General features: G+C 47.5%; 1 protein-coding gene across 1 annotated transcript in view; it reads left to right on the top strand.

Annotated features, from left to right (window-relative positions):
- Nucleotides 1–15,668, top strand: part of LOC308092831 (uncharacterized protein) — a gene marked incomplete at its 5' end in the record, with an annotated part of 121,725 nt that overhangs the window by 59,697 nt on the left and 46,360 nt on the right. Inside the window, 3 exons of the mRNA XM_080438930.1 lie at nucleotides 875–1,135; nucleotides 2,699–2,962; nucleotides 3,994–4,254. Of these exons, the coding sequence (XP_080295056.1) occupies nucleotides 875–1,135; nucleotides 2,699–2,962; nucleotides 3,994–4,254 (786 nt within the window). The remainder of the gene's footprint in view (nucleotides 1–874; nucleotides 1,136–2,698; nucleotides 2,963–3,993; nucleotides 4,255–15,668) is intronic.

Here is a 15,668-nt window from a genome sequence, read left to right as displayed (position 1 = left end):
ATTGTGCACTGAAATGTAGAAAGAGGGAAAGATGATAAATAAGTGCTTTGAGAGAATTTATGTTATTCAGTATTTTATTATTTTGACCAAAGCTGGTGTAATGTTGGACATCACATTATTCGAATCATTAATTGTTATTGTTCATTCCTAGTTAGCAATACTGTCGCCTATCCTATATTATAATTGCTTAGAGGGTCAACGGGCGGTGGGCGGACGGTGGACGTAAGAAACGGACCTGAGAGGCGCACAGTTGCTCTGATCACAGAAGTCGATCCTGGCCTCTTGAAACGTAGTTAAGCTAACAAACCTTCGGCGAAACTGAGTTCTGCATTCAGACGAAAAGAAGAACTATATAGACGGAGGGCGGGACCTCTAGGTCAGGGGAGCGAATCAGAATCCAGCCAAATGGACTTTGTCTTTAAGTGTATCAAGAAAATGCTTCTGTGTTCACGCTAGGGGGCGCTCTACCATAGTGAGACCTCGGAACAGAGTATTGAAATAAAACTTTGAACGCATTTTTGCATTACGTTGAGGAACAAATACCACCCTTTCAACATTGCCCTATTATAGCGCCACCAGGAGGCAGATATTTGCAAAACATTTTATTTTTATTACTCCTACAAATGTTGTCCAAACATCGCGTAAATCGATACAAATGATCTCTTTGGTCAAGTGATCAAGACGGATCCGTCCAATCCGTCCGATGTTTCACATTCTAGCCTTATTGGCGAAGTCCAAACATTTCTGGCCCACACTAACCTACCTGACCTGGCGAGACCTGTGCTCCGAGGAGCACTTTTTCTACTTTAAATTAAATTCTATGGTTCATTAATGATGTAGAGCTTTTAAAGTGACATAAATGTTTTACCAACAGATGGTCCCAAGAATGTCCTTTTGTCAGTAAGTCAACCAGGAGATGTTGTCAAAGGAAGCTCAGTCACTTTCACCTGCAGCAGCAGTGGATCAAATCCACCAATCCAGAGATACATCATTTTCAAAGACAGAACTATAGTGGCAGAGAAGAAGATAGAGACCATCTCTAACATCCAACCCAGTGACAGTGGAGCATACTACTGTCGGGCAATGAACAACATCGCTACAGCCAGTTCACCTGAAGTCACTGTTGATGTTCACTGTGAGTATTTAATATAATTAGGATCAAAGTGTGTGTGTGTGTGTGTGTGTGTGTGTGTGTGTGTGTGTGTGTGTGTGTGTGTGTGTGTGTGTGTGTGTGTGTGTGTGTGTGTTCGCTGTGGGTCCATGATGCGGCGACAGGACGCACGCATGTGTGTGTTGGAACTGTTGCAGGTACCAAGTACAAAGTCACTTTCCATCCCTCATATACTGTCTGTGCACAGCGCATAACCCACACTGCACATACTTTGGGTGCTCAAATCCCCGACAGGTATGGACTAGTATTATCATAGTTTGTATTGTCCATAGTATCATAGTTTGTATTGCACCTAGAACGAGACAATAGAGAGAGAAAGAGGGAGATATGATACAAATTGGCTTGAATTGTATTAGATCCACAAAATACACCAAAGTTCGGAGAAAATAAAATAGAAATAAATCATAATAAACCAAAGTAAGATACAAAAGATGAAAAAAGACAAAACAGTTGTGTGTGGGACAGGTGGGGAAGGATTTATATTATTGTCCAGGGTTTGATTATTTTGACCAAAGTTGGTGTAATGTTACTCACCACATTATTCAAAGCATAAATGATTGCTATTGTTCAGTATTATCCGCTGCGCGGGGCTTTGTGCTTGTTGGTCCCTCTGTGTCCCCTCTCTCTGTATGTAGTAACTAATAAAAAATAAAAAAAATAAAATGGGGCCCCCCTGGAGTCTTCGGAGCCGCGCGAAACATCGCGGACCCCTTCAGACCCCATATAGATCCAACGGCTTGCTCCCTGTGGCTTTTGTTTTTTCATGAACCTGCTTGCTTGTTTCTGGCGCTTGTTTTTTTCCAACCTGGCAACAACATGGCATCCTGACTGACATCACTGACGAATCCTTGGTATCTTTACTTCCGGGTTGCATAATGTGACATCACTGTCGAATCCTTGGTATCATGATCTTAGCCTTTCACGTGTCTGTTTACCAGCTTCGTCACCACTACACGCTGTATTTTTTTTTCGCGCTCGCGCTAATGAAACACTAAACGGGATTATGATTTCATGTGAACATTGAAGTACAACTATCAGAAGATGTAAACCAGGTAAAGTAATGCGTCACTCTGCACGTTTAAGTAAAGCTTTCCACCTTTCCCGCATCTGTTGTTGTTGTGGTGATGCAGAGCGTTTCAATGGCCGCCGCTTCGTGTTGCTTCGGCTGTGGCCGGCAGCGGTCGTGTGTGCTCACGGTAAACGGTGCGAAAGTGTTTCCCCGTCCGGTGTGTTCATTAATGTGGTTAGTTGAATTAAATGTGCTGCGAGGAGGCAAATCTGTAGTGAGCAATGAGAAGTAGCCTACGCCACCTGTAAATTCATCGCGCACGTTGTGGCCAGTGTTGTGGTGACATGTGATATGTTGTTGTTGTGTTTAGTCCGAAACAATGGAATGAGTGTGGCGTCGGAAGCAGCGAGAGTTAACTATCCCAATGTATAAGTAGATAGTGAAGAATACTGACGCTTATATACTGTACACTCAGTAAATAGTGTTATTTGAATGTATAAATCTTTGTTCCTCCCTAGACCCCCCAGAAATAATCTCGTTAACAATGGATCCACCAGGAGAAGTTGTTGAGGGCAGCAAAGTGACTCTGACCTGCAGCAGTGATGCCAACCCACCAGTAGACATCTACACCTGGTACAAAGACAGAGACAACAGGTCTATATCCACTGGTCCTCAGCTGGTGAAGGACAATGTGTCTCCTGCAGACTCTGGACAGTACTTCTGTCAGGGGACAAACAAACATGGACCAGAGATATCATCACCATACGATCTCGATGTTCAGTGTAAGTGAAAAAAACGTTTTAGGTTATATTGTTTTCGTGTGTGTGTGTGTGTGTGTGTGTGTGTGTGTGTGTGTGTGTGTGTGTGTGTGTGTGTGTGTGTGTGTGTGTGTGTGTGTGTGTGTGTGTGTGTGTGTGTGTACAGTTCACGTATTGTCCATATTATCATTGTGCACTGAAATGTAGAAAGAGGGAAAGATGATAAATAAGTGCTTTGAGAGAATTTATGTTATTCAGTATTTTATTATTTTGACCAAAGCTGGTGTAATGTTGGACATCACATTATTCGAATTGTTATTGTTCATTCCTAGTTAGCAATACTGTCGCCTATCCTATATTATAATTGCTTAGAGGGTCAACGGGCGGTGGGCGGACGGTGGACGTAAGAAACGGACCTGAGAGGCGCACAGTTGCTCTGATCACAGAAGTCGATCCTGGCCTCTTGAAACGTAGTTAAGCTAACAAACCTTCGGCGAAACTGAGTTCTGCATTCAGACGAAAAGAAGAACTATATAGACGGAGGGCGGGACCTCTAGGTCAGGGGAGCGAATCAGAATCCAGCCAAATGGACTTTGTCTTTAAGTGTATCAAGAAAATGCTTCTGTGTTCACGCTAGGGGGCGCTCTACCATAGTGAGACCTCGGAACAGAGTATTGAAATAAAACTTTGAACGCATTTTTGCATTACGTTGAGGAACAAATACCACCCTTTCAACATTGCCCTATTATAGCGCCACCAGGAGGCAGATATTTGCAAAACATTTTATTTTTATTACTCCTACAAATGTTGTCCAAACATCGCGTAAATCGATACAAATGATCTCTTTGGTCAAGTGATCAAGACGGATCCGTCCAATCCGTCCGATGTTTCACATTCTAGCCTTATTGGCGAAGTCCAAACATTTCTGGCCCACACTAACCTACCTGACCTGGCGAGACCTGTGCTCCGAGGAGCACTTTTTCTACTTTAAATTAAATTCTATGGTTCATTAATGATGTAGAGCTTTTAAAGTGACATAAATGTTTTACCAACAGATGGTCCCAAGAATGTCCTTTTGTCAGTAAGTCCACCAGGAGATGTTGTCAAAGGAAGCTCAGTCACTTTCACCTGCAGCAGCAGTGGATCAAATCCACCAATCCAGAGATACATCATTTTCAAAGACAGAACTATAGTGGCAGAGAAGAAGATAGAGACCATCTCTAACATCCAACCCAGTGACAGTGGAACATACTACTGTCAGGCAAAGAACAACATCGCTACAGCCAGTTCACATGAAGTCACTGTTGATGTTCACTGTGAGTATTTAATGTAATTAGGATCAAATGATATTTGTTTGTGTGTGTGTGTGTGTGTGTGTGTGTGCGTGCGCGTGTGTGCGTGTGTTTGTGTTTGTTGGAACCAGGGGCGTCACAGGCTCTTAGAAAGTAAGGGGGATGGACTTTTCGTGGACGCGCGCGCGTGCAAAATTTTGCGATTTGGGGCGAAATTTTGCAGTTTTGGGTGGATTTTGATTTCTGTTTTTGGCAACTTTATTTCGGTTTTAGGGTTAGGGTTATGTTATTTAATTCTTATTTTTGCCTGATTTTACCGATTTATTATCAAAACATTTAAAAATAATTAAAATATATATATATATTTGTTTTCAGCCATGGGGTTGGCCTGGGTGGGCCAGCCACGGCCCACCCAGGCCCACCCCATGGCTGCACCCATGATACACATGATGAAAACAGAGCTATATTGTCCAATTTGACCATACTGTAAAATACCAAATGACAGTGGTTTTGGATACAATAAGTCCTGGACTCTCATTTTGCGTGTGGATTTTGATACTTTCTTTTCTGTTTTTCGCAACTTTATTTCGGTTTTAGGGTTTGGGTTAGGTTAGGGTTATGTTATTAAGGGTTCGAGGCCTATAAGGCTCGAAGCCTTATTGCATTCCATGGCTTTCTTTTTCTTCCGCCGTTTTTGCATTTCTGACCTAACCGTGTGGTCACTTTTTACAAAACTCGGCAATAGGCCCGAAACTCAAAACCATTGGCCAAAGGGTGGCGCTATAGCAATCAATTCAGTAGCTTCACTGCGCGTACAGTTATATGCATGAACGACCTTCGCCAGGGAGCTCTTCCAGTCAGCTTTTGCATCTTCTGTCAGGTTTCGCAGCATGGAGAGCAATGTTCTTTTAAATCGCTCCACCTGACCATTCCCTTGCGGGTGATACGGTGTGGTGCGTGAGCCTTGGATACCACAGTATGCTTCCATGTTGGCAAACAGCTTGTTCTGGAACTCCTTTCCCTGGTCGTGGTGTAATTTGGCCATAAAACCATACTTGAGCACAAAGTCACCGAAAATCTTCTCAGCAGCTGTCTTTGCTGATTTGTTGGTACAGGCATATGCTTGAGCAAAGCGAGTATAGTGGTCCATGACCACTAAAATGTACTCGTATCCTCCTTTGCATGTCTCAAGATGGAGATAGTCTATTGACACCATTTCAAAAGGATACGTAGTAACTATACTCTTCAGCGGTGCTCTGGTTTGCCTAATGGGTCGCTTACTCTTTATGCAGCTGCAGACCTTGGTGATGTAATGCTCAATGTCTCGTTGCATGTGCGGCCAGTAGAAGCGGTTGCGGACCAGATGCAGGGTCCGTTCAACACCAAGGTGCCCCATTTCTTCATGCAGCTCTCTGTATATCAGTGGGTAGAACTTACTGGGTAGCACTAGCTGAGATCGTGTGGCTGTTTTTCTGAACAGGATGCCATCTTCATCCATGTAGAGTCTGCTCTTCTCCCTCATTAGTGCTGCCACGTCGTCCTGATGTTCTTGCCGCTTTACACTTGGCCACTGTTTTGTCATGACACATTCTCTTACTTTTTTTATGACTGGGTCTTCCTCTTGTGCCTTTTTCATCTCTCTGTGGGAGATCTCTGTCACCGGAGATGGCACTTGATCCTCTTCCTCTGCACACGCTGTGGCGATAGTGAGTGGGCACATCCATGGTTGTTGCTCTTGGACCTGTATTGATACTGCATGTGTGACACTGCTTATCACTTCAGGCTGCACCTCCTGTGAGCACTCTTGCATGTACTTATCCATGTCTAGTGGCATTCTTGACAGGCCATCTGCATCTCCGTTGAGCTTTCCTGGACGATAGCGAATGCAGAAATTGAAGTCGGCCAGCTCGGCCACCCAGCGATGTGTCGTTGCATTCAGCTTGGCTGTTGTCAGGACATACGTCAACGGATTGTTATCTGTGTAGACGTCAAAAGATGGTGCATAATAGAGATATTCTCTAAACCGTTCACATATTGCCCATTTCATGGCCAAAAATTCAAGCTTTCCTGAGTGGAGATGGTAATTTTTCTCAGGCTCTGTCAGGGTTCTTGAGCCATATGCAATGACAACAAGCTTGCCTTTCTGTCTCTGGTACAGTACAGCACCCAGTCCTTCTTGTGACGCATCACAGTGCATTACGAATGGGTCTTCGAACTGTGGGTAGCCCATGATAGGTGGATGTAAGAGAAACTCTATCAGTCTACACAGGACCTCTTGGTGCTCTGCTGTCCAGGTGATGGACTTACTGGATGGTGCCTGGTCTGATTTCATCCGTCCTCCTTTCTTGCTCTTTACTTTCCCCATGGGCTTTCCTTCTGGTGTTCTCACAACCACTAGCAGGCTATACAGCGGCTTGGCAATGCGGGAGAAGTTGGGAATGTATTGCCTGTAGTAGGATAAGAATCCCAGTAGTTTTCTTAGGTCTCCCACAGTTGTAGGTGTCCTGTCCTTCAGAGCTTGCACTGGTGCTAACTCAGTAGGGTCCATTGTGTAGCCTTCTTTTGACACAATCTTGCCCAGATACTTCACGCTGTCTTTGAACACTTCGCACTTCCACGGCGTCAGCTTGACTCCATGTTGCTGGTAGCGCTGTAAGACTGCCCTCAGAGCTTGTAGGTGGTCATCGAAGGTGCGACTGTGCACAAGATTGTCGTCGAGGTACGGCTGACATGACTCATCCCTGAGTCCCACCAGGCATTCTTCCATGCTCCGTTGGAATTCTGCTGGGGCTGAGGACAGTCCAAAGGGGATCCGCACCCATTCATATAAACCCCAGGGTGTAATAAAAGCTGTGAGTGGTTGACTGCTCTCGTCTAGGTAGCCCTGGTGGTATGCCTTCCCCTGATCGAGGACAGAAAACCACGCACTTCCAGTTAAGCTATCCAGCATGTCTTGCACACGAGGGATGGGGTGGCGGTCAGGGATGGACTTCCGGTTCAGCTCCCGATAATCACAGCATAGACGGAGGCTGCCATCCTTCTTACGCACACAGACGATGGGCGAGGAGTATGGAGATCTAGATTTCTTTATCCATCCTCTGTTCAACAAGTCCTCTAGATACTCCTTGACTTCTTTGTGTAATGGCTTGGGCACTGATGTGTAGGTGCGCTTGACAGGGGTGGTGTCGTTCAGTCTGATTTTGAGTTTGAGGGAGGGGATGCTCCCCACGTCACCATCATTACTGGAAAACGCACTGCTCTCCTCTCTCAGCAGTTGTTTCACCATCCTCTGCTTCTCTGGTGACAGGTGGTCGACGGACACCGGGGGGTCCCACCCGCCTCCATCTTGGTACGCCACAGCCACTTCACCTCTCTTCTCGTCTGTCTGTGTCAGCGTAGTCTTTTCCATCAGCACATCCCCTGAACTTTGTTTCACATCGACTGGTCTCGCATCTGCAGGATATACGGCTTTGATCCTCTGTACCTGGCCCAACACTGTGCGGGGGTTGAGAGTGATGTCATAACAGGTGTCGTTTGTCACTGGGATGGTGACTCGGGACCATGCTCCTCTCTGCAGACTGATGACGGTTTCGGTGATGTTCAGACCATCTGGCCATTTTGAACTCACATCAGGCTCGAATACTACTTCCTGTTTAGTGGAAAGGGGGCTTGTTCGCACACAGCACTTGACTTCCTTTGTCTTGCCAGCTGGTATGACTGCATGATGTTGTCCGACTCTGACCACTCCTTCTTTAGTGTCTATGTCACTGGTTTGGAGTAGCTGTGTCAGCACTTCTATTCTGTTACAGTCAAAGGAGAAAGATTCACTCAGCGCCTTGGTGGTGACATCAGGCTGTTTCTCCATTCCACACTTTACTAGCTCTTCGATCACATTGTAGCCAATTATTGGCTCTGCTGGTACTCTTGGGTCACGGGCAATGAGCACAGGTACATGAAGTTCTGGGTTTAAGGTGTCACCTGATTTCAGCTGGAACTTCACTTCCACCCAGCCTGCGAAAGGTATGGCTGTCTGGTTCACTGCCTTTCCCAGCACTGTGCCTGATTCTAGGAGTTCTTCTATGCTGCGTACTGTCGTGTGTGGTAGGTGATTTCTTCTCCATTTCTCACTTATCATGCTCACCTGTGACCCGGTGTCCCAAATGGCTTGTGTTGTCACTCCATTAAAAGAACAGTCAACCATACACTTCTTCCCAATGAGGCTCAGCAACTTTGAATGGCGCTGTGTGGAAAGGTGACTCACATAGGTGGCGCCCTCCTCTTCTGCTGACCCCCATGGTTCTGGCTCAGATGACTCCATCTTCTCTAGCTGTCTGATCCGTTCACACAGTAGCTTTTGCACATCTTCACTCTGTTCATTTTGGCTTGGGGAGGGTGCACTTAGTGGCATGACAGTGTGGCCTGAGATGGCTGCCTCATCAGGGTTGCCCGGTGGCCTCTGTGGACCTCTGCAGCCCCTCGAGATGTGCCCTGATTTGCCACACTTGAAACGGTGTTCACATTGATCACCCACCCCATTGTCTTGACAGGCTTTACATCCTCTTCTTGTATTCCATCTAGGTGCACGGGGACCCACTGGTGAGTTGTGCATGCTTTTTCTCATTTCCTCCACTTCTTGTTTTAGTTGTTTAACCACTTCATACAGCTCAGTGTCCCGTTGACTCGTTGCTGCTGCCACTTGACGCCCCTTGGTCTTCTTTGCTGCAGCTGCGTGATCTTGGACCTCTGGCCGAGCATCTTCGCCGCCATGACTCTGCTGATGAATTCCCACTTCTGTCTGCATCTCATGCACTCTTGTTATTTTACTGCTTATATTCTTTTTCAGCTTATTCTGTCGTTCCAAATCAGCACTGGCCGCTTCATTCATCTTTTCAAGGAGGATTTCGTCGGTTACTGTCAGATCATCAAGGAAAGTCTTTAGTTGAAACTTGATATTGTCACTGATGAGCCCTGTGCTGACAGACCTCAGGAATCGGCGGTGTATGAGATCTGGGCTGTATAGTTCATCTGTTCCTGGTTCCTTAGCAGCAAGCAGTAGTCTTTCTTTTAATTCCATTGCCCTGAAGAGAAAGTTTTGTGGGGATTCACGGCTGTCCTGTGTGATATTCACCAGCCGGTGGTACAGGTCAGTGGAACTCTCCTCCTTGAAGTGTCCCTTGAGTATTGTTTTGAGTTGGGGGAGAGTGAGGTCACTTTTAATTTCCAGCATGTCTCTGATGCTGAGGCCTGGGCTGATGGCTTTTACTACGGCTTCAGTAATTTCATCTTCACTGTGTCCCTTGTTCAGGCCCATATCAATTTGATGCATCAGGTTTGTGAATGAGAGCTTTTCTTTTGGACCCCTCTCCCCAATCTGTCCATGAATCCTGAATTCTCTCCGTATAGTCACTTCAGGCAGTCTGTTTAGTGGTGGCTGCTGCCTCACATCTTGCTGAGCTGTAGGCAGACTTGTTTTGTTTTTCCCTACTTTGTCACTCAGGCGTTTTATTTCTTCACTGAGGACTTGTGTAGATGACTGAAAAGTCAACTGAAGGCCTGCATATTCCTTTTGGAGACTGGCAAGTTCAACAGCTTCTGTGTCCGTATCTGATAGATGTCCTTGCTTCAGCTCCTCTATTTGTTTTAGCAGCTTATTTAGATGAAATTCTGCAACATCTGACTCTTCTTTTTCAATTACAGTCTCAATAGATTCGTTGATAAGGCGGAGTAACACGTGCCTCTTCGCTATAAAATAGCCATCATACTCTCACTTGTAAACAGTATACAGAAATCACAAAGTGACTTTCTTTCTTGTGTCAAAATAATCACAATTATCAAATGCATCAAATGTCACATTAACAACAGTATAACGTTTTTACCCTTGTAAACAAAATAGATCCTCTTAGCATAACTCTCACATTACAAAAATAATACTTGTGTTCCCCAAAACGAAATATATTAGCTGCATTACATTACTCTGGTTTGTAGAACCATAATGAAACCATTTCACACAACACACCATTCACATCTCATTCATTCCAGGCTACAGATGAGCTTCTTAGCCCAACTACAGGTCACAGTAGGTATAATAACAGGTAAGCATTTCTAATGACATCTAATGTGCATTCCACACACACATTTGCTTCACAGATACTCTTCTCTGTTTATACCTTCATTTAACATGTTCACTATCACTTTTATACACTTTATCTCATCATTCCTCACCTGTAAACATACAGACAAAGGCACATTAGAGCAACACTTCCACTCGTTGCAAACTCTGGTCCTAATCTGAACACAGGACCCCTGCTGTCCAACATGTGCCTTGCACAGTGAGTGTTTAGCTGCCCACAGATTGCCTGTCCCAAATGCAATACCCAGAATGATAGACTGTTTCACAGCTTTAGTAAATGTATCTTACGTGCCACGCTTTAACCACAGTTCACAGAATAATGTAAACAACATCCTAATGAAATGAAATGAAATACAATAATGTATCAAATGGAATAATAAATAATATATGGGGGTATACCTTTAGCAAATAATATAATCATGCATCTCAATTCCCAATATAATCATGTATCTCACACTCTCAGCTCTGAACTCTCAAAAATCCGTACCTGGCTTACCGATAACAAACTGTCTCTACAACTTGGGAAAACTGAATCCATCCTATTTGGGACCAAACATTCCCTCAGTAAAATGAAGGTAAATGACTTCAAGGTCAAAGTCGATGACACAATCATCACTAGCAAAGAAGAGATAACCTATTTGGGATGTATTCTTGACAAATACCTGTCAGGTGAAAGCATGGCAACAAAGGTGGTCAAAGGAGTAAACCAGAGAACCAGATTTATGGGCAGAGTTTCCTCTTTTGTCAACCCTCAGGCCCTCAGGACCCTCTCAGGGGCCCTGATTCAGCCCCTTTTTGACTATGCTAGCTCCTCTTGGTACTCCAACACCTCAGTGTCACTGAAGACTAAGCTTCAAACCTCCCAAAACAAACTGATCCGACTACTTCTCGGACTGGGGCCCTTGACCCACCTCTCTCCCACTCACTTTGCCAGCCTAGGCTGGCTCAGGGTGGAAGACAGGGTTAAACAACTAAAAATGGGTCTGGTCTTCAAAATTGTAAATGCAGATTTGCCCGAAATGCCCCCTATACCCGCATATCTGTATAAATACCTCGAAAAAGTTAGTGACACCCACAGCCACAAAACTAGAGGGAGCGTAAACAACAATCTGGTACCACCCACCCATAAAACAAACATGGGCAAATTCTCCTTCTATAGCACAGCCACCAAGGAATGGAATAGTCTAACCCCATCCCTCAAAAAATGCAGTTCGCTGGGCTCATTCAAAACAGCCCTAAAAACTCATCTTTCTGGAGGCCGAAAGAGGAGCTAGTACCAGTTTCCCTGTAGACAGACGACCCCCCCCCCTCCTCTTTTTTGTACATATATTGTATTTCCTAATGCTTTTTTTGTATATCATTTTTATTTTTCCATGCTCCCCCCCCCCCCTTTTTTGTACATATATTTGTTTTTCATGCTTTTTTTTGTACATAGTGGTATTTTTTCTGTATTATCTGTATTTCATGTTGATTTTTGAACTGTTTGGTTGCTACTATATATGTCTATGAAATTAACTCAAGGACCCCAACGGAAACAAGTCCGCAAGGACTTTTTTGGCCGGACCTTTTAGACAAAAGCATTATAAATGTAACTGTGTTGTTTTACATTCTTTTGCCTAATACAAATTTCAATCAATCAATCAATCAAGAGGGTATGTCACGTCACCGGCCGTCCCTTCCCCTTCCGGAAGGACATATAAGGCCCAGTCGTGACGTAGTACTTCCTCTTAACACAGGTCCTCTGTTCGCAGTAGCGAAACAAAGGGGTGTTTGGTGAGTGCCTCACTACTGAACTATAAGAACCGGGGTTACCTACGTAACCTCTAGTTCTTTGTCGTTCGAGTCGTGAGGCACTCACTATGGGATCTATAAACCCCCCGGAAGCGCTAAAAACGTTCAATCCCTGAAAGAGCCGCACACGCCCCCTCCGGCCCGAGGCCCGCACACGGCGGGGCCCCGACCTCCGGGGCGCCCGGACCCACTGGGCCCGGGCGCGGCAAAAGGGATAAGAAAAGAAGGTCCTGACAGACCGTAGTCTGCCTCATTCAGCTAATAGACAAACCAGGTCTATCATCTACTAACCCTAACAACGAGGTAACAGGGCCCCCTGCTCCCGAGACCAACTGATCGTTAGCCCCCAGGATCACGTCAGGAGGAGAAAAACACCTCAAGTAGATGAGGCCGCCACGCCCAGGACTGCGTGCGCCACTGAGGAAGCCGCCACGTCCAGGCTGTAAAAAGCTGCAAAGGTCGAAGGTGACGACCAGTTAGCGGTCAAATCTCCTGGACCGAAGCCCCCCTAGAGAGGGCCCAGGATGCAGCCACCCCCCTAGTCGAGTGAGCCCTCAGTCCAACAAGCACTGGGGTTCCACTACTAGTATAGGCGAGTCTTATAGCCTCAACTATCCACCTTGAAAGCGTCGGCTTGGCGACCGCCTTCCGCTGGTCACCGCGACCATAGGAGACAAACAGCTGCGTCGACGACCTGCTGGCCGCCGTCTTCTGACAGTAGAGCCTCAAAGCCCTCACTGGTCAAAGACAATGCAACCGCTCATCCTCCGCCGAGGCGAAAGGAGTTGGGTGGAAAGCTACCAATTCAACCGGAGCCGGTGCCACCACCCCAGTCTAGGTAACAAACGCCAGGTTGGGCTTCAAACGAACCCTCCTGCCATCACCAGAGAACCTAAGGCACTCCGAACTCACCGAGAGTGCATGCAGGTCACTAACTCTCTTAGCCGTAGACAGGGCCGTCTTAAGGCTAACCATTTTCAGGCTAGCAGCCTCGAGAGGCTCAAAGGGAGAAAGGCAAAGTGCATTCAGCGCCAACGCCAAATCCCAGGCCGGAAACAAAGGTCTCTTAGTCGGCCTGGCCCATGAACCGTCGCAGCAGGGGGTGCTTGCCAACCGTCCCGCCATCGAAACCCTCGTGGCAGGTGGAGATGGCCCCCAGGTACACCTTGACCAATCCGTGTACCAATACCTGCCCCTGGACAGCAGATCTGCCCGCTGTTCTGAAGGCCTGGGACATGGATCGCACAGATCGACAGCAGGCGCGAGTGGCACCACATTGTCAGCTCGCGGGCCAGGTTGTCCAGCACTCGGGAGCGTAAGCCTCCCTGCTTGTTGACGTAGCACATGGTCGCAGTGTTGTCCGTCCTGACCAGGACATGGCAACCGCTGATGCACGCCTCGAAGTGTTTGAGTGCGAGGAACACCGCCATCAGCTCCAGGTAGTTGATGTGGGCCGACTGTAGACTGGGGTCCCACACCCCCCTGGCTACACGGCCCTCGTTAACGGCGCCCCAGCCTGTCAGGCTGGCGTCCGTCGTGACGACCTTCCGTGAAATCACAGCACCTATACTGATACCCTCTGACAGAAAAAGTGTGCGTAACCACGGTCTGAGTGCATCCATGCAACGTGGAGACACCAGAACCCGTTGAGACCCCATGGTGGGTGGGATGTTGAGATCCCACATCCACCTCTGAAAAGGTCTCATAAAGAGTCTGCCTAGGTAGGTCCCTATGAAAGAGGTTTGTTGACGTGGAATCAGTACGCTTTTCTGAAAATTGACGGTGAAACCCAGCGACGTCAGGTGGGAGATAGCTATCTCCGCGTGTCTCGCCACCTCCCGACCGGAGTCCCCGGCCAGGAGCCAGTCGTCGATGTAAGTCGACAGACGTATACCCCTGTCTCCTCAGCGGAGCTATAGCAGCCTGTGTGCACTTCACGAACACACGGGGGCTCAGGGACATTCCAAACGGGAGGACCGTGTACTTGTACACCCGTCCCTCGAACCCGAAGCGCAGAAATTTCCTGTGCGGTGGGTAGATCGGAATGTGAAAATACGCATCCTTCAAATATATGCTGGTCCACCAGTCGCCCTGACGCACCGTGCGTAATAACGTCGCGGTTGTCAGCATGCGAAACTTGAATTTCGTTAGAAACTTGTTGAGACCTCTTAGATCCAGGATGGGTCGTACACCCCCCCCCCCCTTTTTCTTCACCAGAAAATATTTCGAGTAGAAACCCAGGCGTTTCTGATCCGGAGATAATTCTCTGATAGCGCCCTTGCTTAGGAGAGAGAGAACCTCCTCCCTCAAAGTCAGCGCCGGTCCGCCCATCGCATGGGAGAAAAATACCTTGTCCGACATGGGAGGTTTCGCGGAGAATTGTATTTTGTAACCCTTCTGTATGGTGTGCAGCACCCAAGGAGACGGGTGGCAAGCTTTCCACTGCGTTAGACAGCGAGCTAGAGGGTTGGGGGGGGGGGGGGGCTGCCGGCGTCATTCGTCCCACAAACCGTTCGGTCGTTACCATGGAAACTAGTGACGTTGTCGGTCGATCTGGTGGGGCCACACTCGTGGCGCCCACTAGAGACAGTATAGGCGTTATATGACTGGGAGATTCAAGGAAGTCACGCGACCCCGCACGCGTTGCCTCCTTGATGTCAACATCCGGTCTGACCTGGGTGTCTCCATCTTGCCTACCTTCCGTGCGGCCATCTTGTGAAAACCTCTTACCACAGTGGTGTTTTGGCGCCCTCCTCCGGACGGGAGACAAAACCGGCGTGACCCTCTTGCCAAGGTGCAAAGGCGCCCTCTGCCGGACAGAGGTGATACTGGTTTTATTACCTGCACTGGTGTAAATACATTTGGTAGGTTTGTCCCAGCAGTGTTCGGAAAACCGAGGACCGGATTTACCGAGCACTGTGGGCTCATATGGGGACCATCAAGAACGGGGGACCGCCATGTAGGTGGCTCCCGTTCTCACTGGTCCACAGACAGGGTTGGAATAAGATAAGGTTTTGTACTTTGCAACATATTTATTGGAACAAATACAGGGGAGTGCATTACAGACCTCACAGAAATGTGCGACATATTTTGCTGTTTGGCCGTGGAGGAGTGGTCCATGTCCTCGAGATGCAAAAAAAGGTCCCTGTCTCTTCCCTGTCAAAACCGGGGGTTCCGCGTCCATCCAGTCTGACGTGCAGCTCTGGGTGGAGCGGTCGGCAGTGTTGTGTCTCCTCCCATGCCTGCCGGACACTGGGAGGAACAAAGGGGCAAGTGTCACTTCCCCCGCCCGCGACGGGAGCGGGTGGTGTCGCGACGTGGAGCCCGGGCAGCGGGGGAGGGCGTGAGGCCTGAGGTCGAGTGCCAACCTCCTCGTGGGACCTCTCCCTGGACGTCGCCGGTGTCTGTGCATTCTGGGGGCATCCTGACCTGGTTTGGTGGGAGGAGGAGCGTCCTCTCACCGCTGATCTCTCCCCTCGGGACCTGGTGTTGGAGGAGGAGGATGAGAGGGGTTTGA

This window comes from Gymnoscopelus braueri (genome assembly GCF_963280865.1).
Source record: "Gymnoscopelus braueri genome assembly, chromosome: 10".
NCBI classification, from domain to species: domain Eukaryota; kingdom Metazoa; phylum Chordata; class Actinopteri; order Myctophiformes; family Myctophidae; genus Gymnoscopelus; species Gymnoscopelus braueri.
The sequence above is the reverse complement of the archived record's forward strand: the minus strand, read 5'-3'. Positions and strand labels throughout refer to the sequence as shown.